We start from the raw sequence: 27,076 nt of genomic DNA, 5'->3' as shown, positions 1-27,076 counted from the left end.
GGTTAAACCCAAACCCATGGTTTTCAGGCCTCAATCTGTACACATGGGTTTTTGTGGGAATTGGATGTGCTTGTACGATATTTTTTTCTCGTAGTCCTCTGAATCATCTGAAGAATGATACAGAAAGTAACTAAGAATGAAGCCAGGGTCCTTGCTGCGCTCATTGTGAACCCGATGTTCCAAGACAAAAAAGATGTGGGAACGGCAGGACGTGTGGTTACAGCCACCTGGATGGTAAAAGAAGATAAATACTAACATGACCATCCTGATGAATAATACTAACGTGATTAAATCACAGCAATTAGTCAAAATATAAAGGGCCTTGGACAGGTTATACAGAAGTATGTTTTTATGAATGTAAGGAGTGACAGCCCAGGCCAGTGACAATGACATCTTGGGTTGCAACACCACGCCCATATGTGTGACATGTGAATGTTGGGCCTGGGCCTGTGTGTTTGGAATAACATTTTTTGAAAATATCATCCTGTTTAACCTCTTGGTCCAGGCCCGTGTCTGTGAAACTATAAATTGAGAAAGGCTAATAAAAGAAGTCTCAGCTGGCTCAGCTCTGCCTGGCTCTGCTCTCACTGCTAACAAATCTCTGTGTCTGCGTCTCTCTCTGCATCTCCATATGCGTCTCTGTATGTGTTGTTCTTAATCACTGCAGAATCCAGTTACTATACAGCCAGCTCAGACTCAGCGGATCCCCAAAACTTGAGGCTGATGATTACAGTTGTGCAATCACCCCCCTGGGTAAGATGAGGCTCAGCTTCCAAGAGGTTCTCCACACGGCAGCCCTGACCTAAGGGGATTGTCTCCAACTGGAGTTCCCTGGGTCTTCCTTTTCTCCCTTTTGAAAAATAGGGGTTACGTTTCCCCTTTTCCAGTCAGGGCGAACTTCACCAGACTGCCATGACTTCTCAAGTATGATGGACAGTGGCTCCACAACTTCATCTGCCAGTTCCCTTCAGACCCACCGCTTTGTCCCGCTCGGGCTCCTGAATAGTGGACGGGCTGTCAGTGGATCCGTCCGGGCTCTCAGGTTTCCCCAGGGGATACGTCTGACCCACGTCTGACCCTTCAGACCCACGGATGCATCTCATCAGGTCCCGTGTACTTGTGCACCTTCACGTTCCTCAGATGCTCTTGACCCTGATCTTCTCCTGCAGTGGGCAGTTCTTTGTCGCCCAGTCCCTGCCTCGCTGATCTAGTAGACACAGAAGTAACTGATGAGTTTCTTTCTTAGAATACATCTGTGAATTACTAGTAAAATAGAAGCTATGCACTCTGCTTCTAAACAATGTTTTACTTAATCTTCTGCCTCCCTCTTGTCATGCAGAAGAATCTAAAACTTTAACGATATCCCCTCATTTTGCAGGTGGTTAGAAAGCATCTCTCATGTCAATTGGTTCATGGTGGCTACGTCCTTTGTAACTTAACCACAGTATACATTAATTTAGCAGCTTCTCTTCATTTTGCTTGTGTGTCCAGATGCAAGCATGGGAGATATGCAGAAACTTTCTCCCAAACGCTGACAGTTGTGCACATGCTACAGCTCTTGTATAAATAAGGTGCCAGATAAACGCATGTGCATGTGCACCGACATGGACCAACACACGTGTCCACACACAGGAACATGTCCAAAAGCATCACTACCCACGTGTATAAACATACAACCACATGTACCTCTGTGCAGACTGACAAACTTATATGCAGACATTTGTACACTCACAGACACAGAGTTTGCTGCCTCCCTGGGGCCAGGGTTAAAGATGTTAGAAGGAAACTTCCTGCCCTGGTTAGGCCCTCAGACTACTACCCACTAATAATTTTTCAGGTAGGCAGTGATGAAACTGAAAAGGGAGAACTAAAGATGATCAAGAGAGACTTCAGGGCCTTGGGATGACTGGCCAAGGGATCAGGAGCACAAGTAGTGTTCTCCTCTATCCGCACAGTTGCAGGCTATGATAAGGAAACATACAGGAAGACCCAGCAGATCAATACCTGGCTGCAGGACTGGTGTCACTGGCAGAATTTTGGGGTTTTTCATCATGGGTCAGCTTACATGGCACCTGGTCTGCTAGCAACAAATGGGATGGACCTGTCTCAGAAGGAGAAAAAGATCCTGGGGCAGGAATTAGCAGGACTTATTGAGAGGGCTTTAAACTAGATTTCAAGGGGAAGGAAACCTGATGTGGCAGAGGCAAACCCAAAGGCGACATGCCAGCATCTGAGGGTAGTGTTAACAAGACTCTTCAGTCTGCCGTCGCAGTGGAATCAATGGTTCAGCTGAAGTGCATCTGTACGAATGCACACAGCATGGGCAACAAACAGGAGGAGCTGGAAGCCCTTGTGAGGCAGAAAAATAATGATTTAATTGCCATCACAGAAATATGGTGGGATGACTCCCATAACTGGAGCACTGCAATGGATGGCTATAAACTCTTCAGAAGGGACAGGTGAGGAAGGGGAGGAGGTGGGGTAGCCATGTATGTCAGGGAGGGTTTTGATTGTCTGGAACTTGAGGAGGGTGATTATAGGGTTGAGTGTCTATGGGTGAGAATCAAGGGGAAGGGCAACAAGGCAGATATCTGGGTGGCGGTCTGTTACAGACCACCAAACCAGGATGAAGAAGCAGATGAAATATTTTGCAGGCAGCTGGGAGAAGTCCCCTTATCACTAGCTCTTGTTCTTATGGGGGACTTCAGCTTACCCGATGTTTGCTGCAGGTACAACCCAGCAGAGAAGAAGCAGTCTAGCAGGCTCCTGCAGTGCGTGGGAGACAACTTCCTAACAGAGCTAGTTAGTGAGCCAACTAGGGAAGGCGACCACTGGATCTGTTGTTTGTAAATAGAGAAGAGCTTCTGAGCAACGTGTCGGTTGGAGATCGCCTTGGGCATAGCGATCATGAAATGATTGAGTTTACTATCCTTGGAGAAGTTAGAAGCGTGGTCAACAGAACTGCTACTATGGACTTCCAAAGGGCAAACTTTGACTTGTTCAGAAGGCTGGTTGGCAGAGTCCCTTGGGAGGCAAACCTGAAGGACAAAGGAGTCCAGGAGGGCTGGTGTCTCTTCAAGAAGGTAATCTTAGAGGCACAGGAGCAGGCTGTCCCCGTGTGCCGGAAGGCGAGCCAGCAGGAAAGAAGACCAGCCTGGCTGAGTAGAGAGTTGTGTCTGGAACTTAGAAATAAAAAGAGAATTTATAATCTTCGGAAGGAGGTGCAGGCCACTCAAGAGGAATACAAGAACTCTGTGAGGTTATGCAGGGAGAAAATCAGAAGGGCCCAAGCCCAACTAGAGCTGAGCCTGGGTACCGCTGTAAAAGGCAACAAGAAATGTTTCTATAAATATATCAGCAACAAAAGGAGAGCTAAGGAGAATCTCCATCCCCTGGTGGATGTGTGGGGAAACATAGTGACAGAATGAGGGAAAGGCAGAGGTATTAAATGGTTCCTTCGCTTCAGTCTTTAATAGTCAGAACAGTTGTGCTCCAGGTACCCAGCCCCCTGAGCCAGAAGACAGGGATGGGGAGCAGAATAAAGCCCTGGGGGGAAAGAGGAAATGGTTTGCAACCTGCTGCACCACTTGGATACCCACAAGTGTATGGGGCCAGGTGGGATCCACCCAAGGGTGCTGAGGGAGCTGGCAGAGGTGATCACTAAGCCACTTTCCCTTATCTACCAGCAATCTTGGCTAACTGGGGAGGTCCCAGTTGACTGGAAGTTGTCTAATGTGACGCCTATCTACAAGAAGGGCCGGAAGGATGATCCAGGGAACTACAGACCTGTCAGTCTAACCTCGGTGCTGGGCAAAGTCATGGAGCAGATGATCTTGAGTAACATCACACGGCACTTACAAGAGAACCATGTGATCAGGCCCAGTCAACATGGGTTTATGAAAGGCAGGTACTGTGTGACCAGCCTGATCTTCTATGACAAGGTGACCCAACTAGTAGATGAGGGAAAGGCTGTGGATGTTGTGCACTCAGACTTCAGTAAGGCCTTTGACACCGTATCCCACAGCATCTCCTGGAGAAGCTGCAGCCCATGGCCTGGATGGGTGTATCTGTGATGGATAAAGAAAAGGCTGGAGGGCCAGACCTGAAGAGTTGTAGTGAACGGAGCCAAATCCAGTTGGCAGCCGGTCACGAGTGGTGTCCCCAGGGCTCAGTATTGGGGCCAGTTCTGTTTGATCTCTTTATCAATGATCTGGATGAGGGGATTGAGTGCACCCTTAGTAAGTTTGCATATGACACCAAGTTGAGTGGAAGTGTTGATCTGCTGGAGGGTAGGAAGGCCATACAGAGGGATCTGGACCAGCTGGATTGTTGGGCTGAGGCCAATTGTGTGAGATTTAACACGGCCAAATGCCGGGTCCTGTACTTGGGTCATAACAACCCCAGGCTCTGCTACAGGCTTGGGGAAGAGTGGCTGGAAAGCTGCCTGGCAGAGAGGGATCTGGGGGTGTTGATTGACAGCAGCTGAATATGAACCAGCGTGTGCCCAAGTGGCCAAAAAGGCCAACAGCATCCTGGCTTGTATCAGGAATAGTGTGGCCAGCAGGACTAGAGAAGTGATTGTTCCACTGTACTCAGCACTGGTGAGGTCACACCTTGAATCTTGTTTTCAGATTTGGGTCCCTCATCATAAGAAGGACATTGAAATACTAGAGAGAGTGCAGAGGAGGTGATGAAGCTGGTGAGGGGCCTGGAGCACAAGTGTGATGGGAGCAGCTGAGGGAACTGGGGCTGTTTAGCCTGGAGAAAAGGAGGCTGAGGCGAGACCTTGTTGCTGTCTACAACTGCCTGAAGGGAGGTTGTAGCATAGAGGGTATTGATCTCTTCTCCCAAGTAGCAAGTGATAGGACAAGAGGAAATGGCCTCAAGTTGCACCAGAGGAGGTTTAGATTGGATATTAGGAAATAATTCTTTGCAGAAAGGGTTGTCAGGCATTGGTATAAGCTGCCCAGGGAAGTGGTGGAGTCACCATCCCTGGAGGGGTTTAAAAGGCATTCAGATGAGGTCCTTAGGGATGTGCTTTAGTGCCAGAGTTATGTTAGGTTATGGTTGGACTCGATGAGTTGGGGGGTCTGAAAGGGCCCAACAGCTAACATCCTCTGCTCCCTCCCGCTCTTGCAGGGTCATCTCCCTCTGTGAGACATGTCGTGCTACAGCCCATGCCTGCCAGCTGCCTGTGGCCCAGCCGCACTTGCCAACAGCTGCAACAAGCTGTGTGTCATCCAGCGCACCGACTCCAGCGTTGCCACCCAGCCCCTGCTGGTCCTGGTGACGCTGCTGGGCCCAATCCTCATCTCCTTCCCACAGAGCACAGCTGTGGGATCCACCACATTGGCTGCTGTGGGGAGCTCACTCAGTGCTGCCAGTATGCGCATGGCTTCTGGGGGCTCCCTGGGGCTGGGGGGCTTTGGGTGGTCTGGTCTGGGCCGTGGGCTCTGCAAGCCTCTGGGACAGGGCAATCTCTCATGCTGAAGCCCATGGATTACCTGCCCATGGTCAAGTGCCAGGAGCCTGGAGTAAACCCTGCAGCCAGTCCTGAGAATGCAGCCATGGTCTGCAGAGGAGCCGAGCTCCCACCGCTCCGCCTGGAGGAAAGGGCCTGCGCTGGCCTTCCACCTCTTCCCAAGGAAGACCCTCTCTTTCCTCCTCTTGCTCTGCTTGACCTTATGATCCCCATGAAATATGCCTGCCTGCCTGCCTGCCTGCCTTCCTGCCTTCCTTCCTTTACAGTGGGTCTAGGTAATACTTGATTGCCAGAGACTTGAAGATGAACTGGAAAAGAAGCATGCCTGGTGTGGAGGTTTTCCTTCAGATGGCAGCATTTCTCTGAGCTTTACTCAGCCTCCAAACTGCATTGCTTAAGCTCTCGTCTTTTCCATTTCCCTCTGTTTTTCTCATTAAAGACAGTTGGCATCAGCTCTGCAAAAGAGTCCTGTTTCATCCTCCCCTCTTCTCTAATGCCAGCCAGCTGAGTTTCCAAAACAGTTCCTCCCTTGGTAAAATGACAGGTTTACCCATAGTTCCTGGGTTTGAGAGAGCCTCGTCTTTTGCCCCTGACATCTCATAGCATTGGAGGCAAGACCAGATGGGGTGAGAGCTCCTGTGGAAGGAGCCCCATTACTCCTTGCCACACCTCAAAAGCCACAAAATAAAGTATGATGGTAGTCTGAAAACTCATAGAACCTCCCTGAGTGGAAGGGTCCTCAGAGGATGATCTGTTCCAAGGCTTTGTGGGAAAGAGAGCTTAGATGAGATTATCTAGTACCCTGTCCAGCCGCATCTCGAAAAGCTTCAGTCATGGGGACTCTGGCACCTCCCTGGAGAGGTTGTAAATTCCTTTGGAGGCACTGAACCACTCCAGGGTCACTCTCCCGTATTCCTTCCTGGGAAGGTGTGTGGGGCTCTGCTGTTCAGTCATTTTCTGATGTGAAAGCTGAGAGCTGTTTCCCAAAGGTCCTGAGAGCTCAGCCCAGGTATTGTGGGAGTGGGCCAGTCCCAAAAAGGCAAAAGCTGGAGGCTGGCTGCTTGCCTCCCATGTCAAACAGTGTAAGAGGGTGTAGGCATCAGGAGCAAGAGCTGGACTTAGAGCTGGAGCTGCAGCTGAAGCCAGAGCAGCAGGAGAAGGCACCGCAAGATCAGGAGCAGTGGCAGTGTCAGTGTCAGCAGCATCAGGAGCATCAGCAGTGTGCTGATGAGGTGGCCGAGTGGTGAAGGTGATGGACTGCTAATCCACTGTGCTCTGCATATGTGGGTTTGAATCCCATCCTCATTGGTCACTTGACAGTGGTCAGAATTCTTGAGTGTGAGCAGCTTGATGTGTGCCCCCCAGTTTTATGATGAGAGTTGCCTGAAAAAACCTTGCAAGGTTCTGAAGTGGCTCAGGACTCACCTCCACATAAGCAAGAAGAACAAGAAGGGAAAAAGGAAGATCCAGGGAACTCACAGGACAGTCTCCTCAACCCCTGGGAAGACAAGAGAGCGAAACAATCCTGGAAGTAGTTTCTAAACACAGGTAGCACAGGAAGGTGGTTGGGAGTAGAAAGCATAAAGTTGAAGTCATGCTGAACCAAGCTGGCAGCCTTCTACGGTGAGATGACTAGCTAGGTGGAGAAGAGAAGAGCAGTAGATGTTTTCACCTCGCCATCAGTAAGTCTCAACCAGCCACAGAAACAAAAAAGAAAACACACGTAAACCACTTTCTGTCACAGAACACATTTCAAATAAGATTTTTTTTTTTCTTTAATGGGAGGCATTGGTGTTATCTGTTCTCAGAATCTCTGAATCACTGGGGTTGCAAGGGACCTGCTGATATCCTTTAGTCCAAGCCAACTGCTCCAGCAGGGTCACCTTGAGCTGGTTGTGTAGGACATAGTCTACTTGGGTTTTGAGCATCTCCAAGGTTGAAGACTGCACAACCTCTCTGGGCAATCTGCTCCACTGTATGACACCCCACACCCTCCCAATAAGAAAGTGGTTTTTTTCCCTTCAGATGGAATTTCATGTGTTTTAATTTGTGCCCATTACATCTTGCACTGCCAGTACCGAGAAGAGTCTGGCTGACTTTTCATTCCCTTCCATTGGGTATGGTAAGAATCCCAGATCTCACAGCCTTCCATCATGTTTCAGACACACCAAGCCCTTAACCAGTTGTGTGACAAAGCAGGGTTCTGCAGGGAAGACCAGTGTGAGGGCTGAGTAGCTGGAAACCCGCCATGCCCCCAAGGGACGGCTTCAAAATGTCTAAAGTTGCAAGGTCAGTAGTCTCTATAGTTTCTGGTTAGGTGTTTTGCAAGTCACTCTTATCTCTGCTAGAGGAGGGATAAACCTAAAACTGAAAGGATTTACATATCTTTAAGTTAACAATTGCCAACAGGATTAATTCTTTTAAGTGGTAATGACTACAACCTCCCTCAACCTGCCGGCAATACTGTGTCTGATCCCACCCAAGACATCATTAGCCTTCTGTCAAAACGTAAAGGTTTTCTTGACCTGCAGGTCTGTAAAGATCACAACCATGGGTTCACAGGATTCTATAACACAGAAGATGGATGCTTTTATTCTCTAAATGTCTCTACTTTATTACGGATTACCACAAACAACTACAAAAATCACCACTAGCAAGTAAACTGCCACAAAAATCACCACTAGCAAATGTACCTCTAATTAATAAAGTTAATATGAATTAATATATATCAAGTTATTACAAATTACTATCAGCAATCAATAATGTATTATCAATCAAAAATATTATATCAATCAATAATAGCATCAATCAGTATTGTAGTACAAGCAGTTATGCACTATTACCGATGACAACTTACCATTAGTGAAGCAAACTTATCAACAATATGATATTGATATGACATTGATATGACAGTTTCCTTATATGAATATATACTATCACCGTTTACTGCAGGGTGACAATAAACCATGGCAGATGTTCTCTGTTAACCCCCTACACTCCCCACTAAGGAAAGGTAATAGGAGGAAAAGGAATAGAGACTTGCAAGTTAGAAAGTTTAAAATGCTTTACTAATGCTACTAATAAATAGAAAAAATAACACAAAATATACAAAACCAATCTTGAATTTCCCGGTGTAGTGGCAGAGCTGCTGTTGCTCCAGCGGCTGCAGGGCAGGGACCTGGAAGTTCTGGGCTGGCATCAGCAGTAAACTGGAACTGGATTCAGGGATGCAGGGCCTGGAACTAGGCCTAGGATCACAAGCAAAACTGGTAGGGTCCTCTTCAGATGACGGCCATGGTCGAAGAAAGCGAGACACGTGCGATCTCCCACTTTTATATGGTGTATGATGTGTATGGGATGGAATACTTAGCTGGTCAATTTTGGTCACCTGTTCTGTCTGCCCCTCCTTGGAAATAAGCCCCTCTCACTTACAGGACACGCAAAATTTATTAGTAACCTTGGCTGCCACAGCAATGAGTATAAACCTGTGCCTCTTCCGCATACCAACGCTACCGTTATCAGCTCCAGAGTGAAGAGTGTTTGAAGAAACATGCAGCTAAAATCAGAAAAGTGCTGTTACTTAGAACTTAGTTGAAGGAAAATTTGCTGAAAGAGAACTGGTCTTGTTTTAAACAAACCCAGGACATTACAATACCAATATGAAGCAAATTAGACACCTTCTTTGTAGCAAGGGCAAATTGCTGACTCACAGGACACCTTGGTCCTTCTCTGAAATGCTGCTTTCCACCTGGGTGGCCCCCAACATGTATTTGTGCATGGGTTTATTCCTCTCCAGGTAAGGACTTTGTTCGTCCATTGTTGAATTTCAAGAGGTTCCTGCCAGCCCACTTCTTCAGTCTGTTGAGATCCCTCTGGATGGCAGCACAACCCTCTGGTGTATCAGCCACTCCTCCCAGTTTGGCGTCGTCTGCAAACTTGTTGAGGGTACACTCCACCCCATCATCCAGATCATTAATAAAGATGATAAAGAGGACTGCACCCAGTATACGTCTCTGGGGTAGACTGCTAGTGACTGGCCTCCAGCTAGACTTCATGGTACTTATCACCACTGTCTGAACCCATCCATTTGGCCTGTTTTCAATCCATCTCATGTTCATCCAGCCCAAACATCCACAGCTTCTCTGTGAGGATCTTTTGTGAGACAGTGTTGAAACCCTTGCTGAAGTATCAGTAGGCAATATCCACTGCTCTCCCTTCATCTACCAGACCAATCATTTAATCACAGAACCTGGTTATCCAGTTGGTCAAGCATGACTTCCCTTTGTTGAAACCATGCTGACTACTGATTTTCTTGCAATTCATATGCCTGGAAGTTGTTTCCAGATGCTCCACCTCCTTTCCTGGGACCAAGGTGAGACTGACTGTGCTGTAGTTCCTTGAGTTCTCCTTCTTACCTTTCTTGAAGATGGGGGTGACATTTGCTTTCGTTGAGTCTTCAGACATGTCTCCCAGTCACCAGGACTGACCAAAGATTTTTGAAAATCTGCTGACAGTGATATCCACCAGCTCCCTCAGCACTGGTGGGCGCATCCCATCAGGCCCTATGGACTTATGTATGTGCAGTTTGCTTAAGTATTGCCTGACTTGATTGTCTTCCACTAAGGGTACATCTTAGAATCATAGAATCATCTCGGCTGGAAGAGACCCTCAGGATCATCAAGTCCAACCATAATTTAACTCTAGCACTAAACCTAAGAACCCCATCTATATGCCTGTTAAACACCTCCAGGGATGGTGACTCTACCACTTCTCTGGGCAGCCTGCTTCACTGCTTCACCACCCTCTCCATGAAGAATTTTTTCTTAATATCCAACCTAAACCTCCCTGGTGCAACTTGAGACCATTTCCTCTTGTCCTATCACTTGCTACCTGGGAGAAGAGACTGACCCTCTCCATGCTACAACCTCCTTTCAGGTAGTTGTGGACAGCGATAAGGTCTCCCCTCAGCCTCCTTTTCTCCAGGCTAAACAAGCCCTGTTCCCTCAGCCACTCCTCACAAGACTTGTGCTCCAGGCCCCTCACCAGCTTTGTTGCCTCCTCTGCACTCTATCTAGTACCTCAATGTCTTTCTTATGATGAGGGGCCCAAAACTGAACACAGTATGCTGGACATCTTATCAAGAAGGATATTGTGAGAGACAGTATCAAAGGCTTTACTGAAATCCAGAAAGATCACAATGACAAGTTTCTCCTGTTCAGCTAGGTGGGTAACCTTGTCATAGAAAGAAATTAAGATGGTCAGGCAGGACTTTCCCCTCTGCACCCGTGTTGGCTGGGACCAATGACTGCGTTGTCATTCATATGTCTTTCAGTAACTCCCAGAGCAATCCTCTCCGTGATTCTGCCAGGCATAGAAGTGAAGCTGACAGGCCTGTAGTTGTCAGGGTCATAGCTGTTGCACTTCTTGAAGATTGGAAGGTTTGCTAGCTTCCAGTTAACTGGGACCTCTCCCGATTCCCAGAAGCACTGAAAAATCATGGAGAGAGGTCTCATTACGACATTGGCCAGCTCTTTAATTACCCTCGGTTGAATCCCATCAGGCCCCATTGACTTGTAGGGATCTAGCTGGAGTACCAAATGGCACACAAGTACTGGATTGATTTGGAGTTTATTGTTCACGCAGCCATGGTTCTCTAACCCAGGGCTATTGGGGTCCCCAAGTCCATCTTTGGTGTTGAAGACTGAGGTGAAGAAAACATTAAACATCTTGGCTTTGTCTATGTCACTGTTCATGAGGTGGCCATGTTCATCAAGTAAAGGACCAATGTTATTTCTGGCTTGCCTTTTGCTATTAACATATTTTTAAAAGCCTCACAGTACTTTGCCAGCTTCGACTCTACTTGAGCTTTGCCCACATGGATTTCCTCCCTACAGTGGCGAGCAGCATCTCTGTAGTCCTCCCATGACCCCTGACTTTCCTTCCACTGACCGTAAACGTTCTTTTTTTGCTGTCATTCAAGAAGATCCCTGCTCAGCCAAGCTGTCTTTTTGCCTTGCCTACTTGACTTTTGACATTTTGGAATCTCCTGGTCCTATGCTTTTAGGAAGGTGGTACTTAAAAAGTGACCAACAGTGATGGACCCCAGCACCTTCAACAGCAGTTATCACAGAGACTCTGCCACCATTGCTGGTTGTGTCAGCTTTGGCCAGCAGTGGGTCTTGAAGCCAGCTGGAACTGCTCTGTCTGACATGGGGATAGCTTCTGGCATCTTCTCACAGAAGTCACCCCGCAGCTCACTCCCACCATCCTACTACCAAAACCAAATATAACCATTATCACACTCTGTACCCTTTATCCCAGGTCTTTTGTGGATCCCTATTTGGCATCTTGTAGTCCTGAGATATATATCTTCCTTGTTATGTTCTCAAAGTGCATGAAATACTGCAATAGTTTATTTACTTGAAGATGAACTTAATCACATCATAAAAATGTCTGTTTTCTCTATTGAAGTGATCAGCCCAGGTGTACATTCGCTTTGAAAACATGAGTGATACGAATTCCATGATTGTGTGGCTGCATGCAAGGAAAATATTTTTAGATGCTGATATAAACATAGTTTAAAATATACAAGGGAGCAGAGAGATAGATTATGGATTGTACTAGTAAAATAAATTACCATGGCCATTGAGACCTTTATTTTTGTTTATTTTTCTAATTTCAGGAATTCTCCATGGAGAATCATGGCGTGACGAAGACTGCAGTTGGCACAAACGAGAAGAAGATGAAGAAGAAAGTGCAGAAGGTCCTGCTCCCACTGTGAGTGACCAAAACAAGAGCGTGGCCAAGGTGCCGTGACCAGTGTCATCGGGAAGGGTGTGCTTCCTGGGGGCCACGGTCACAGCATGGGGCGGGGGGGACACACACCATCTCCCTTCAACCTTTACTTGGTTTCAGACACTCCCAGCCCCTCCCCGTCCCTGGGTGGATGCTGGTAGGGGGGCCCTGGGGGATGGAGGACCGCAGAGGACCCCCCTGGGTTCCAGGGAGAGGAAATGCCAGACCCAGTGCTATCCCTGACCACAACGCTGAAAGCAGGGGGGACTGCCAGGAGCTGCAGGTGGAAGGTGTGGCCGGTGACAAGACTCTGGTGACGCTGGAGGCTGCGCAGGGACAGAATGACCAAGGACAGCAGCAGCAGCCTTGGGGGGGATGTGGCCATTTCGGAGGTGAAGGAGTGTTGGGGTGTTGGGGTGCAGGGGGGGTCAGGGTATTGGGGTGCAGTGCATCTGGGGGGTCACCCAGCAGCTGCAGCTCTTCCTCAGGCTCGGGGGGTGACGGCGGCACTGGCCGTGCCAGCAGCAGGAGGTCGGGGCGCGGGAGGAGGGGGCTGGTAGCTGCAATGGCCACTGTCACCTGGCTGGCGGCCTCCCCGCTGCGGGTCACCTGTGGGGACAGGGACGTGGTGGCGGGGGGGGGGGTGTGTGGGGGGGGGAGATGGGGGGCGGGGAGATGGGGGGCGGGGGTGGTCATGGTTGAGGGGGTACAGGCTGAGACGACACAGGCTGGGGGGACATGGGGCCACGTCTGAGGAGACACCGGTTGTGGGGGGTGACAGGAAGACACAAGGATGTGGCTGAGGGGACACAGCCACTCTCCAAGAGCGGGCAGTTCCGCAGCTGCCCGTACCCCTCCTGGCGCAGGCAGCAGCACGGCCGCCGGCACAGCCAGCCCGTAACCGGGGCTGGAAGCGCGGGGGAGCAGCCCAGAAGGCGACATGGAGCTGGCAGAACCGGCCGCGGCGGCCCAAGGACAGGCGGCGTAGCCACCGCTCAAGATGGCGCCCCCGGCACGGCAGCGCGAACGACGCTGCGGGCAGGAAAGGCGCGTGGCAGCCCCGCCCCCTCCTGCTTTGCCCCGCCCCCATAGCGGGGGCAGCTCTGGAGTCTGGGGAGTCCCTGGTATCTGGGAGGGTCCCCAATACCTGAAGGGGTCCCCAGGGCCTGAGGGGGTCCCAGGGATCTGGGGGAGCAGTGGCAGCCCCCCAGTGTGTGCCTCTTCTCACACAGTGCCCCAATGGTGAGGCAGGTTGGAGGGGGGAAGGGGGTGATTTGGGGAGCTTTGGGGGGGTCATTGGGGAGTTAAGTTGGGATGTGTTTAACTGGGGGGCTGTGCTTTATTTGGGGGTGTATGTTTAATTTTGGGGGTGGGCTTAATTTTGGGGGGTGTTTAATTCTGGGAATGTGTGTTTAGTTGTGGGGGCTGTAACTGATTTGGGGGTTGCATTTAACTGAGAGCTGTGTTTAATTCAGGGGTTTAGGTCTAATTATGCAGCTGTATTTAATTGGGGGTCTGTATTTAATTGAAGGTTGTATTTAATTTGGGGAGGCTGTGTTAAATTGGGGAGTGTGTTTAATTGGGCTTGTGCTTTATTGGGAGGATCAATTGGAGTGGCTTCATTCTGGGGGTGCAGTACACCCTGTGATTCCCCGCCCTGCCCAGGGCTGGAGGAGGGGGGCAGAGGTGCCCCCCTGGAATAAACAGAATCCCCAGCTTCAGCTGCACCCACCTGCATCTGTCTGTCCTTCCTGGAGGGGATCCAGGGCTGGAAGGGGGACACCCACTGGCTGTGCTCACCCGTTCCCCCCCCGCCTCCCCATGTCCATCTGTCCTTCCTGGGGGGGCTACTGATGGATTGGGGGGTCAGGGGAGGGCCCCTGGGCTGGGGGAGAGGGGTGACAATGGGGTGACCCACTGGCTGGGTGGGTGTTGCCAGATGGGCCAAGAGACCATGAGACCCATGAGAAAGTTCATATTAGACAAATAATAAATGAGATGTCCAGCGGCAATTAACTTTTAATCGTAGAACAAAGCCTGTCCTGGAACTGATATGTCAGCCAGGAGCAGTCGATTGACTCCTGAGCGGTTAATGACACACTTGTGGATGTGCTTAACTGAAAGACAACTTTGCTCTTTATAATGTCATTTGAATACAAAGCCACATCTCCTGGTCAAAGGCTGCTCCCCTAAGGAGAAGCCCCCTCCTCCTTGAACGTGCATAAGAAGAGCAGTGTGCTGTACAGTGTGCTGAGCAGTGTGATATACCTTGTGTGCAGATGTTGTCAACATCAGCCCTGCCGGGCTGCCCTGAGCGGGGTGTGGAGTGATCACATTGGGTATAAATGAGCCCGACTTTGGGATCACTGGGCTGCTGCCTCAAGCCGACATCCAGACTGGGACAACGCTGTCGGAAAATCAACATCTGGGCTCAGTGGTCAGAATTTGGCTCTTTTGCAGCACAGTGGGTCAAGAGCCCTGTTTTTGGGACACTGCCGTGTCTGTCTGTCCTTCCTGGGGGTCAAGTCTGGTCCCAGCCCGGGGGCCGGAGGGGTGCACCCTCTCCCTTCCACCTTTATTGGGGTTCAGGCTCCCCCAGCCCTGCCCCATCCCTGGGAGGGTCCTGGGGGAGCCTCTGGGGGACGAGGGGCCGCAGGAGCCCCCCGGCCTCCCGGAGCAGGAAGAGGAGCCGGAGCCAGCGGCCGAACAGGCGCGGGAGGCGCGGGGGGGGCGCCAGGAGCTGCAGGTAGAAGGTCCGCCCGGTGACAAGACGCACGCGCAGCTGGTGACGCTGGAGGCTGCGCAGGGACAGACGGACCAAGGACAGCGGCAGCAGCCTGGAGGGGGATGTGTGCGTCGGGGGGTGATGGGGTGTTGGGGTGCAGGGGGGGTCAGGGTGTTGGGGTGCAGTGGGTCTAGGGGGGCTCACCCCAGCAGCTGCAGCTCTTCCTCAGGCTCGGGGGGCGACGGCGGCACCGGCCGTGCCAGCAGCAGGAGGTCGGGGTGCGGGAGGAGGGGGCTGGTGGCTGCAATGGCCACTGTCACCTGGCTGGCGGCCTCCCCGCTGCGGGTCACCTGTGGGGACAGGGACGTGGCGAGGGGGGGATGGGGCAGGGGGGGTGTGGGGCTGCGCAGGGGAGGGGAGAAATCGAGCGGGGGCCTCGGGGGAATTGTGGTTCGGGGACAGGCTGGGGGGGGCAGGGCCGGGTATGAGGGCAGATGGAGGGAGGGGGCAGGGACACAGCCGAGGGGACACAGGCTGCGGGGGCAGTGATGTGGCTGAGGACACAGGTGTGGGGAACAGGGCTGTGGGGGCCACGGCTGAGGGGACACAAGGCTGGGGAGGGGAACAGAGCCGTGGCTGAGAGCACACAGATCAAGGCAGGACAGGGAGGTGGTTGAGAGGACATGTAGGGACAGGGCCAGAACTGAGCGGGCAGAGGCCTCGGGGAATAAGGCCATGGCAGAAGGGACAGGTGGGGGACTTTTCCCATGGCTGAGCGGACACAGCCAGCGTGCGTGGGGCGGCCCCTCACTGCCCTCACCTGCAGGAAGTCGCTCTCGAAGAGCGGGCAGTCCCGCAGCTGCCCGTACTCCCCCCGGGCCAGGTAGCGCGACAGGCGGCCCATCCGCGTACTGGAGGCCGGGGAGCAGCCTGGGGAGGACACAGCGGTCCCAGCACAGGGACCCAGGGACGCCGGCTCGCCCCGGGGTGGCCCTGGGGGAGGCGTCGCTGCCACCGCTCACGGCGGCGCCCGCAGCACCGCGCGCTGCAGCGGGAACGGCTCGTGCCAGCCCCGCCCCCGTCTGCCCCCGTCACGCGGCAGGATGGGCGGGGCTGGGGGCGGGGCTGCCGCGGGCGGCGGGGCGGGCGGGAGGGGCAGGACGGGGCTGGTACGGGGCGCCGTTTGTGCTTGTGGGGGGGCCGGTTCCTCCCGGGGTGGTGCCCGACGTGGCTGGGCCCTACCCTGAGGCCGGGAGTTAATATTAATGGCGGGGGGGGGGAATCCTCCTATTGTCACTCATTAATATTAATGAGCGGAGTGGATCCCATCTGACGCTGGTTTGGTGGTACTACCGTAAGCCTGTTCGTTGATATTCATGAGGGGGTGGGTTCTGCGTAATGAGCAGTCATTCATATTAATGAGGATTCAGCTGTATCGAATGTACGTTGATTAGCATTAATGAGGATCGATCACTACTCCCCCACAGCTCATCTGTATGGGGGGGGGGCAGGCACTACCACGAGACTCATTAATATTACTGGGGGATGTGGGCTATCACGTGAGAACATTAATAGTGGTGAGGAAACGGTAGACCAGGGGGTAGCTCGTTAATATTCATGAGGGGGCGGGCAGTGTCTCACCCACGTTTATGAGGGGGCAGGAAGTACCCACTAGAAGGTCGTTAATATTAATGAGTTGGCAGCATTAGGGCTTCGCAATAGGAAAACTGTGTTTCATACAGGCAAGAAAAATCCTGGTCCTGCTGCCAGACATCATGAAGACCCTGCGGGATGCCAACGGCAATGTCAAGGTGAAGGCCCTGGCACTCTTCTGGAACATCACAGAATCACAGAATGTTAGGGATTGGAAGGGACCTCGAAAGATCATCTAGTCCAATCCCCCTGCCAAGGCAGGAACACCTAGGTGAGGTTACACAGGAAGGCGTCCAGGTGGGTTTTGAATGTCTCCAGAGAAGGAGAATCCACAACCTCCCTGGGCAGCCTGTTCCAGTGTTCCGTCACCCTCACTGAGAATAAGTTTCTTCTCAAATTTAAGTGGAACCTCTTGTGTTCCAGCTTGAACCCATTACCCCTTGTCTTACTGTTGGTTGTCACCGAGAAGAGCCTGGCTCCATCCTCGTGACACCCACCCTTTATATATTTATAAACATTGATGAGGTCACCCCTCAGTCTCCTCTTCTCCAAGCTAAAGAGACCCAGCTCCCTCAGCCTTTCCTCATAAGGGAGATGCTCCACTCCCTTAATCATCTTTGTGGCCCTGCGCTGGACTCTCTCCAGCAGTTCCCTGTCCTTCTTGAACTGAGGGGCCCAGAACTGGACACAATATTCCAGATGAGGTCTCACCAGGGCAGAATAGAGGGGAAGGAGAACCTCTCTCGACCTACTAACCACCCCCCTTCTAATACACCCCAGGATGCCATTCGTCTTCTTGGCCACAAGGGCACAGTGCTGGCTCATGGTCATCCTGCTGTCCACCAGGACCCCCAGGTCCCTTTCCCCTACACTGCTCTCTAATAGGTCATTCCCCAACCTGTACTGGAACCTGGGGTTGTTCCTGCCCAGATGCAAGACTCTACATTTTCCCTTGTTATATTTCATTAAATTTTTCCCCGCCCAACTCTCTAGCCTGTCCAGATCTCGCTGGATGGCAGCACAGCCTTCTGGCGTGTCAGCCACTCCTCCCAGCTTGGTGTCATCAGCAAACTTGCTGATAGTACACTCAATTCCCTCATCCAAGTCATTGATGAATATATTGAATAGTATTGGTCCCAGAACTGACCCTTGAGGGACTCCACTAGATACAGGCCTCCAACCAGACTCCGCCCCATTGACCACGACTCTCTGGCTTCTCTCCTTCAGCCAGTTTGCAGTCCACCTCACTACCCGATCATCCAGTCCACACTTCCTCAGTTTTGCCGTGAGGATGCTGTGGGAGATGGTGTCAAATGCTTTGCCGAAGTCAAGGTAGACCACATCCACTGCTCTGCCATTGTCAATCCACCTTGTTACGTCTTCATAAAAAGCTATGAGGTTGGTCAAACACGACTTCCCCTTGGTGAAGCCATGCTGACTGCCCCTGATGACCCTCTTATCCTTGATATGTCTTAAGATGGCACCAAGGATAAGGTGTTCCCTCACCTTCCCAGGGATGGAGGTGAGGCTGACCGGTCTAGAGTTGCCCGGGTCCTCCTTCTTGCCCTTTTTGAAGACCGGAGTGACATTTGCTTTCCTCCAGTCCTCAGGCACCTCTCCCGTTTCCCAAGACTTGGCAAAGATGATGGAGAGCGGTCCAGCAATGACTTCAGCCAGCTCCCTCAGCACCCACGGGTGCATCCCATCTGGATCCATGGATTTATGGATGTCCAGATTGCTTAATTGCTCCCTAACCCAGTTCTCATCAACCAAGGCAAACTCCTCCATTGCCCTGCCTTCCTCTGGGGCCTCAGGGGTACGGGGCTCCTCAGGACAGCCTCCGGCAGAGTAGACAGAGACAAAGAAGGCATTCAGTAATTCTGCCTTCTCTGTATCTTCTGTCACCAGGGCACCCACCCCATTCATCAGTGGGCCTACATTGCCTCTGGTGTTAGTTTTATCTGCCATGTGTTTGAAAAGGCTCTTCCTGTTGCCCTTGACCCCTCTCACCAGGTTTACTTCTCAGGAGGCCTTAGCTTTCCTAGTTGCCTCCCTACATCCTCTGACAACAGCCTTATATTCTTCCCAAGTGGCCAGCCCCTCCTTCCATGATCTGTAAACTCTTCTCTTCCACTTGAGCTTGCCCAGCAGTTCCCTGTTTAACCACGCAGGTCTCCTGGCTCCCTTCCTTGACTTTGTACGTGTTGAGATGCTCTGATCTTGAGCTTGGGCAAGGCCTCTGGTGTTAGTTTTATCTGCCATGTATTTGAAGAAGCTCTTCCTGTTGTCCTTGACATGATGCATCCCGTGGATGGGGAGGAGGCGAGCCCCATCGCTCTGCAGCTGGCGGAGAAGCTCCTGCCCGTCTTTGTCGATGTAAGGCTGCCGTGGGAGCCTGAGCCCCACAGATGAGCACTGGCAAAGACAGCTGCCCCTCAGCCCAGCCCTGTGGGCAGCCCTTGGGCAGGGCTCCCCTTGTGCTCCTCTTGTGTGGCCTTTCAGGGCTCTGGGGCCATTCAGTGGCAGCTACAGATCTGGCCTGTGGCTCCTGTGGTCAAGATCCGACCCCTGCCATCAGCCACACTGACACCCTTGCTCACCATGGGCAGGGAGCAGCTGCTGTAATTGAAGTTCCCCATGCTCCTCCCTACCGAGAGTCCAGCCAGGTGCAGGAGCTCTCCATCAGCCTCCTCATTGTAAAAGAGATGATCGAACGGTTGCAGCAGCTGTGTCATGCTGAGCATGTGCAAAGAATGCTCTTAATTGTGGAGAAGGCACTGCATTCAGTTATGAGATTCAGATTCACGTGCTGCAGGAATTCAGACTTTCTGATGCTGCTGCTGAACTTCTGCAGAATCCGCACAAATTCTTTCCTGATGAGCGATTTGGGGATGAAAGCCTGCTCCTGACAATGAGACAGTCTGCACGATGCCACGTTAACAGCACTCCCACTGCAGAAACCATGTTTACAGAACTGGACTCTTTTTGTGGCCTTCCATCCATCATTGCCCCTCCTTCACCTCCACACCACCCACCAGTAACGCGTATTCATGACGTGATGAAGACTGCGGTCAGCACAAATGAGAAGAAGATGAAGAAGAAAGTGCAGAGTGTCCTGCTCCCACTGTGAATGACCAAAACAAGAGCGTGGCCAAGGTGCCGTGACCAGTGTCATTGGGAAGGGCGCGCTGCCACCATGGTGGTGGCCTGGGCATAAGGGATGAGGGCTGCTGGACGTCAGAGTCTGGAAATCTGACGCCTTGGGGTCCCACTGCTCCCCTCCTTCCCTGCACTGGTCCCACCACTGCCTTCCTCCTTCTCCCTGTGGCAGAGGTGGATGTGGAGCTGCCAGGCCACTCTCCCCATTCAGCCCTCCTCCAGTGCAGCCCAGAGGAAGGGTCCCAGCATGAGCTGGGTCGGAGAATTTGGCACAGCCGTTTCCCAGACCTCCCTGCCTCGGCCAGCAGGGCTCAGCAGCAGCCAGTGGCCACCCCACACACGAGTCAGTACAGGCTTCCCAGCTGTCCCTGCAGGTGTGGGAGGCCAGGGCTATGAGCCCCCATTGCTGTCCCCCAGGGCTGTGCCCCAGAGACCCCCAGGTGTTTGGGCCAGGGACTACTCCAGCTCCCTGCGGGCAGGATGGCCTCTGGAACTAAGCCCTGCTCACCCAGGTGCCCCTGCATTGGGCCTGTTAACTCAGTCTGTGCAGGGGGGGTGCAGCACTTACAAGGGTTGCAGAGCCAGCTTGTTCCCCAGGGAACAGGGACAGAGAGAGCGGTGGGAAGGGAGATGCAGCTGGAAGGGGTCTGGCCCTGCATCTCAGGATCAAAACTCTGCCCACTGGGAGCCTGGGCATGAAGAGCTGGGGCAGCCCTGGCTGGAGAGCCAAGCTGGGCAATGCCCATGGGAGGTGCTGCTGGCTCTGTCCTGCCCCGGGGTCTCTGGGACTCCAGGCCTCGCTGCCTGCAGCCATGGGCCCACAGCATCTCTGCCCTTCAGGCTGCCCCCAGCCCTGGCGGCAGCTCAGCAGCTCTTCAGGATCTCTGTTCTGTTGGGCAGCAGCATGAGATACCTGAGGTGGTTGCTCCCCCATGTCCCTCCCCTGGGCACTGAACTCAGTTCAGACTCAATCCTCTGATGTATCTTTCCATAAGGGGCTCGGAATGGCTCAGAACTGGGCCAAGAGGAGGAGAGCACCAGGTGTCCTACCCTGGGCTGTGGTGCCATCTCCCAGCTTCTGGGGACACCCTGCTCGCCTGTGCAGATAGCCTTGGCTGGAGGAAGCTCAGCAACCTGGTCCAGACACATCAGAAACATCAGATTGGAGAGTGTTTGGTGAGGACAACCCCCCACCCCCAGGGCTGGGCTGGATGAGGGCTACCCCAGGTGCCCATGGGAAGGGCTGTGCAGCTGAGCCCTGCTCTAGCCCAGGGCCCACAGCCTGGAGCTGCATCCTCCTTCCCTGCCTTCAACCACAGACCTCCCAAGGGCTCTTCTTCAGGCCCCTCTCCTCTCCCTGCCCCCAGGTGCTAAACAAGGCCCTGGCATTGATACCAAAAACACGGTAAAAAGATTCCTTAACACTGTTTTGAAAGTGTTAAAAGCAGGCACTTTTATTGCAGTGCACTGGACGCTCAGAGGATTGTTCCTCTAATCAAGCGTGTGCACGATTCACACTTCTTAGTATTTTTACATATACCTATTGCATATTTGTTTGTTTCTACTGCTTAGTTAATGCCTTAAACATAAATTATTTATGTAACCCCACCCTTTGCCCACAGTCCAGCTTTGGTATTCAAGAGTCTTCATTAGCGTTCTCTAGTGGCCCCTAGTGTCTTCGCAGCTGGTGCCCCCCCAGTGTTGGCTTCTTGATCTAATTTATTCAGCATGCATACTGTCATTTTGTGCCACTACTCAGCAAAAGTCATGTAGCTCTTTCTTCATTTAGTGGGGCATTTTGTTTTCTCAGTCTGCAAGACAATGACATTTCACTTTGCCTCGTGTCCCATCTCCAGAGAGCTGTTGTTTCTCAATTAGGTTTCTGTTACATTATGCCTGATCTTGCTACATTAGGCCTGGTCTTGCTACGTTATGCCTAGGGGCTTCTAAGAGATTTTTGTTCCTCTTATCAGCACGTGTTCGCCCTGGCAGTGGGACAGAATGGTCTCAGTACTGCCAGCCCCCTGTGCCCTCTGTTCTCTCTGAACCTCAGCCCCACAGGGCTGCTGTCTGGGAGGCAAGGAGGGCACGGGGAGGAGGGACTGGTCCGGGATTGTCTGTGTCAGCCCCGCGCCCTTGTGCTCTCTCCAGCTCCAGCAGGACAGGAGCAGGCTGAAAGAACACCTGTGGCAGAGCCTGCCGTACCTGCAGGACACTCCCTGCGAGTGGAGGCCGTCAGGTTCATCGGTGAGCCACAGCCCCCGGGGACCCTCTGCTGGCAGCCTGGCCCTCGTCCCCACCACTGCACTGGCAGTAGCAGCGGCCCTGGGGCTGCCAGAGCCCCGGCTGCCTCCAGGAGGGCCCACCACGCAGGGGGCTCGCTGGGAGCCTTGCTCAGCCCCAGCGGCCTCAGGTCCCGTCCTTCCCTGGGCCAGCCCTGCCGAGCGGTGGAGGGTATGCAGCTGAGCTGGCAGGGCCGGGGCTGTGCTGTCGGGAGCGTGCTGGGGAGCAGAGGCCTGACAGGAGCTCTGTGCCCAGGGCTTGGCACACGGTACCCAAGGAACCGAAGCAACAGGGAGCAGAAGCTGTGGGACATCAGCAGAGGTGAGTAGGGGCTGTACTGTGCTGTCCAGGGCTGTTGGGCAGAGGACAGGGCCTGGGCAGGAAAACACTTCAGGGGCAGAGGACACGTCAGGGGCACACGACGATTCCCTGAGCAAGAGCTTCCAGCTGGTCTGTTTGTCTCATCTGCTCCTCCTGGCCAGGTAACGAGACAGTGGGGGCTTGGCGTGATCTGGAGAGTACTCCTGGGGGTCTCTGCAGGCAGTGGGGGTTCATCTCTGCTCTGCATCCCTCTCTTGCAGCCCTCCTGCCCTTGAGAAAAGACCCTGATCTCTGCGTCAAGTCCTCGGCTACTCAGACCCTCTACAACCTGAGGATAGAGTTGCAAAGAACAAAATGGAGCCTGCGGTCGCTCTGCTGCTGGCCCCGTGCATGTTGAAGAGATTAAATTCTCTCTCAAAAATGGCCATATTTGAATATATATTTTTTTAAATAAAGCTGGAAGAAAAAGCCCTGTCCCATGGTGTCCTTCCCATGAGGACCACCCTGATTGTGCCGAGCAGTGTCACTCCTGGCCTCTGCTGCTGCTTGCAGGGCAGCACACCTGGGCCCAGGGTGTCCTTGCAACAAAGCCCCAGTGAACTGCTGGACCACAGAACCTGAGGGGAGGAGGAGAGAAGCTCTAGCCCAGCCTGCCCCTCCTGAGACATCTCAGGGCATGAAAAGGCACCCATGCTCTGCCAAGGTGGCAAGTCATCCTTTGTCCCAGCATCAAACTCCTCTCCCTTGCTGGGGGGCTGTGCTGGTTTTGGCTGGGACAGAGTTAAATTTCTTCACAGTGGTTGGTATGGGGCTGTGTTTTGGATTTGTGCTGAAAATGGTGCTGATAACACAGGAGTGTTTTCAGTACTGCTGAGCAGAGCTTACACAGGTCAAAGGCTTTTCTGCTCCTCACACCACCCCACCTGCCAGTGAGCTGGGGGTGCACAAGAGGCTGGGAGGGGACACAGCCAGGACAGCCGACCCCAGCTGACCAAAGGGATGTTCCGCATATTATGTCGTGTCCAGCCATAAAACCGGGGGGATGCTGGCAGGGGGGAAGCTGCTCAGGGACCAGCTGGGCATCCGTTGGTTTTTCTTTCTCTTTGGTGTTTTCCTTTCCATTATAATTCATATAATTTTTATTATTGTATATTTTAATTTCAATTTTAAAAAATTATTTATTTGTTTATTTATTTATTTATTTTAAAATTCCAATTATTACACTGTTTTTAACTCATCCCACGAGTGTTCTCACTTTTACCCTGCCAATTCTCTCCCCATCCCGCTGCGGGGAGGGAGCGAGCGGCTGCGTGGGGCTGTTACCGGCTGGGGTTCAACACGACGGTCCTTTCTCCAGCCCTTGTTCCACCCCATGGACGTCAGGCTCAGGTCCCACTCGATCCAGTACGTCCTCACCAACCACTGCTCCCCTGCCCACCCTTTGATGTCACACACAGACAGTTCCCTCAGTCCATGGGCCGCCCCTGTAAAACGTCCATGAAATGTCACAACTCCCCGTTGAGCTCATGGAGTCCGTGGCTTTGGGCTCCGTCTGTTCCGTGGCCACTCCGGACAGCAGAGGTGTCTGTTCCGTGGGGTCACGGGCACCAAACCCAGCTCGGGTGGGAACCAAGAGGGTCCCCCCGTGTTCAGGGCCCAAAGCGCCGTCTGTAGCATCTGCCCGTCCTTTTGAGTGCCCAGAGCCTCCTTCTCGGGGCCCAGCCTTCATGTTTACGGTCCAAACGTGTCTTTTATCACCCACGGCCTTTGTTTAGGGCCCACATTTTCATTTTCAGGTGAAGTTCCTTGCCTGGCAACAACCGCCAGAAGTCTATGGGGAGTCTGTGGACCCAGGACAGCCAATCACCTTTGAGGAGGCGGGGCAAGTCATGTGATTGATATGTAACCAGCCAATCCAGCTTTGAGGCCTGCAGGAAAGGTTGCGAAAGTTGAACAATCCAGGCAGCGCTCGGGGGCGGGCCGTGCTGGCTGCACCAATCACGCCTGGTGAAAGTGCACATGGATGATTGATAAGCGGTCTGACCCATCACTGATGGGAGGAGAAAGGGAGAAGTCCCAGACAGCCAATCAAAGAAAACATCACCCCAGGGAAGGGTGGGTACCGTGGGGGAGCGACCCCTCAGACAGCCAATCAGAGAGAGCATCACCTCAGGGGAGGGTGGGCCCCAAACCAGGGCAGCGTCACAGTCCAGGCAGCCAATCAAATGCAGGATCAGCTCAGGTGACGAGACTGACAGCTCTCCCGACCAATGGTGGCGAAGACCAAGCTGAGCAGGCCAGGCGGAGCTCTGACATGGCGCCCCTGGAGCTGCCCAAAGGCTGAGCAGTCCCCGGCGCAGCCCTGGGGCGCTTTTTCCTCTGCACTGGGGCCCTGAGGATGTTGTTGCTGCATCTGGCTCGGGTGTGCGTGGGCCGCTCTGGCCTTGTTCTCCTGGGGTGGGGGAAAGGGGCAGGTGGGCACTTGCTGGCTTTGGAGAGGAGCCGCAGGGGCTGGAGCTGGAGAGAGCGGGAGAAGGTGAAGCAGCTGCAGGATGAAGTGCAGGGGATCCCCACAGCTGCTGCTCCAGCTGCACAAGAGGCAGCTGCCCCTGTGGGTGAGGAAGGGTCCCTGCGAGCAGCCTCAGCAGAGCAGATCACGAACGTGCCCCGCGGGTCTGTGTGAGTGAGGAGAATTACAGTACGGCCGTGCAGCGTGTGTGTGTGTGCGTGGTGTGCGACTGGGAAGCCTCGTGCGGTGAGAGCTGTGAGACACCCACGTGTTCCCTGCGGTGGAGGACGGGCAAGAGACTGGAGCTACAGCAGAGGAAGGGAGGAAAGGGCAGACAGACACAGACAGAAGGACCTGAACTCTAAAGTGTGCCTGGCCGTGCAGACAGCAGCTCTGATGAGTCCTGGCCCCTTGGGGTCATGTCGCCCTGTTCTGTGTCCCAGCCCCCCCTGCCCCCTCCCCTTTCCTTCTGTGTTGCCTTTTATTTCACTTCCCTGTACCTCGCTTCTCCTCTCTTGTTGTGGTCTGCTCCCTGTCCCCCCTTTGTCTTTTCTCCAAGTCTCTTTCTCGTTCATCCAACCTTTCCTCTACTCATTGCCTCTCTTTCCTGCTCCCTGTGCCTCTTTTTTGTTGTTGGTTGTTTTTTTGCTTTTTGGGTTTTTTCTTTTTTTTTCTGTCTCTACGCTGCAGGCCATCATGGTTTTCTCCTTCTTCAGCTCTTTGTCTTGATGTTCATCTCTCTCTTTTTCCCCCTAATCTCTCTGGCCTGTTCCCTGTCTTTTGTCTCTTTCTGCCTGTATGTCCTGCTCTCTGCCCTTGTCTTCCCCTCTCCCTCATTCCTTCTGCTTCACCTTCTTTCTCTCTCTCTGTTGCTCTGTTCACTGTTGCTGTGTTTTTCATTCTGTATCCCACTGTCCCTGTCCTCCTTCCTGTGCATCATACTCCCTCTATCTTGCTGCCCACCCCAGTGTTATGGATGTTTGTACTAGAACGAAAGAAAATGCAATTGTAATTCGTGTTTAAATAGACAAATGTTAGATTGCGGATGTAAAGATTGTGAGGCCGTGAAAGATAGCATAGCCAGCGGATTTTGTAGATACACCAAGTAATAACAAAGCAGTTCGTAGAAATCGTGAATAACAAAGCAGTTCGTAGAAATCACGACTTCCTGCCTAAAGCTTACCTAATTAGGGTATAATAGCACAATGTATAGGATTGCATAATCTAATCCCTGTCCTGCGCGTGCTTGAGCTGTAACCTCCAGTAACCGATAACGCAGAAGAAGACTACGACCTTCATCCCTCGACCACTGAGTGGCAGAAAAAGACCCCTTAGCAACAACCAGCACAGCCGCAGACAACAGCAGGCTAAGCCACATCAACCCAGAACCGTACCAGGAAACACCATTCTATAAAAGAGGGAACTATACCGAGAATAGGTGCGTGCCATTGGTTGAGTGAAAGCTTCCCAGCCGCCCAGCACTGCCTTTGCCTGTTTATCACTTGCTCTAATAAACCCCGATTTGACAACTTTGAAGGTGTGACATTTAGTTACTTATTACACCAGGCTTTTTCCTGATCTCTTTCCTGCCCCCAGCTCTTAGTTTTCTTTTTCTCTCTTGCTCCCTCTCCCTCTTGCAGTCTCTCTTCCTCCTTCCCTGTTGCTTCTTTCTCCATCTCTGTCCACATCCCTGTCCCCTTTTTCCTCTTACTTCTGTCCTTTTTTTCTTTTCTGTTTTTCTGACCTGTTCCCAGACCCATCTTTTCTCACTATATCTCCCTGTCCAGCTGGCTGCCCCCTCTTTTCCTCTCTCTCTTCCTCTGTTTTTCCTTTCTTCATTTCTTCATCCTCCTGCCCACCACAGTTGTTTTTTTCCTTCAGTGCTGTCCTGCTTCCTCTTCCTTTGCCCTTTCACTGTCACTCTGTCGTGCTCCCTGTGTATTTTTTGAAATTCCTTCCTCTCAGTCCTGAATCCTGTCATTTTTCTCCTCTTCTTCCACTCCTTTGTCCTGCTCCCTGCCCCTGTCTTTGTCTCTCCTTCCCTTTGTTCTGCTGCCCATCTCATTTTCACTTCTTGCTCCAGCTGTCTGTCCTGCTCCCTGCCCCTTGCACTCTGTTTCTCTGTCCTTCTCCCTGTCTGTTCCCCACT

At 52.5% G+C, this 27,076-nt stretch overlaps 1 protein-coding gene, 1 long non-coding RNA gene and 1 other non-coding gene across 3 annotated transcripts; 2 read left to right on the top strand and 1 right to left on the bottom strand.

The window, feature by feature from the left end:
* Nucleotides 1-6,708: 6,708 nt before the first annotated feature.
* Nucleotides 6,709-6,790, top strand: TRNAS-GCU (transfer RNA serine (anticodon GCU)). Its single transcript has one exon. It is a non-coding gene; the product is annotated as a tRNA-Ser (tRNA).
* Nucleotides 6,791-14,364: 7,574 nt separating this feature from the next.
* Nucleotides 14,365-16,008, bottom strand: LOC135997111 (Golgi-associated RAB2 interactor protein 5A-like). Its single transcript, XM_065649549.1, has 3 exons — nucleotides 15,823-16,008; nucleotides 15,207-15,352; nucleotides 14,365-15,114 (listed from the first exon to the last, which is right to left on the bottom strand). The coding sequence occupies exons 1-3, from the start codon at nucleotides 15,904-15,906 to the stop codon at nucleotides 14,853-14,855; spliced, it is 492 nt and encodes a 163-aa protein (XP_065505621.1). The 5' UTR covers nucleotides 15,907-16,008; the 3' UTR covers nucleotides 14,365-14,852.
* A 5,834-nt stretch (nucleotides 16,009-21,842) lies between these two features.
* On the top strand, nucleotides 21,843-22,826 carry LOC135997112 (uncharacterized). The gene is made up of 3 exons (XR_010607363.1): nucleotides 21,843-22,061; nucleotides 22,353-22,418; nucleotides 22,679-22,826. It is a non-coding gene; the product is annotated as an uncharacterized LOC135997112 (long non-coding RNA).
* The last annotated feature ends 4,250 nt before the right edge of the window (nucleotides 22,827-27,076 follow it).

This window comes from Caloenas nicobarica, chromosome 21 (assembly GCF_036013445.1).
Source record: "Caloenas nicobarica isolate bCalNic1 chromosome 21, bCalNic1.hap1, whole genome shotgun sequence".
NCBI classification, from domain to species: Eukaryota; Metazoa; Chordata; class Aves; order Columbiformes; family Columbidae; genus Caloenas; species Caloenas nicobarica.
Note: the sequence above shows the minus strand (reverse complement) of the source record. Positions and strands in the feature narration are given on the sequence as shown.

Excerpts from the sequence above, each read along its gene's own strand:
- LOC135997111 (XM_065649549.1), bottom strand. The coding sequence starts at position 15,906 with ATGGGCCGCCTGTCGCGCTACCTGGCCCGGGGGGAGTACGGGCAGCTG. Across the intron at positions 15,353-15,822 it reads TCGAGAGCGACTTCCTGCAG|GTGACCCGCAGCGGGGAGGC; the intron begins GTGAGGGCAGTG and ends CTGTCCCCACAG. Across the intron at positions 15,115-15,206 it reads GAAGAGCTGCAGCTGCTGGG|GCTGCTGCCGCTGTCCTTGG; the intron begins GTGAGCCCCCCT and ends ATCCCCCTCCAG.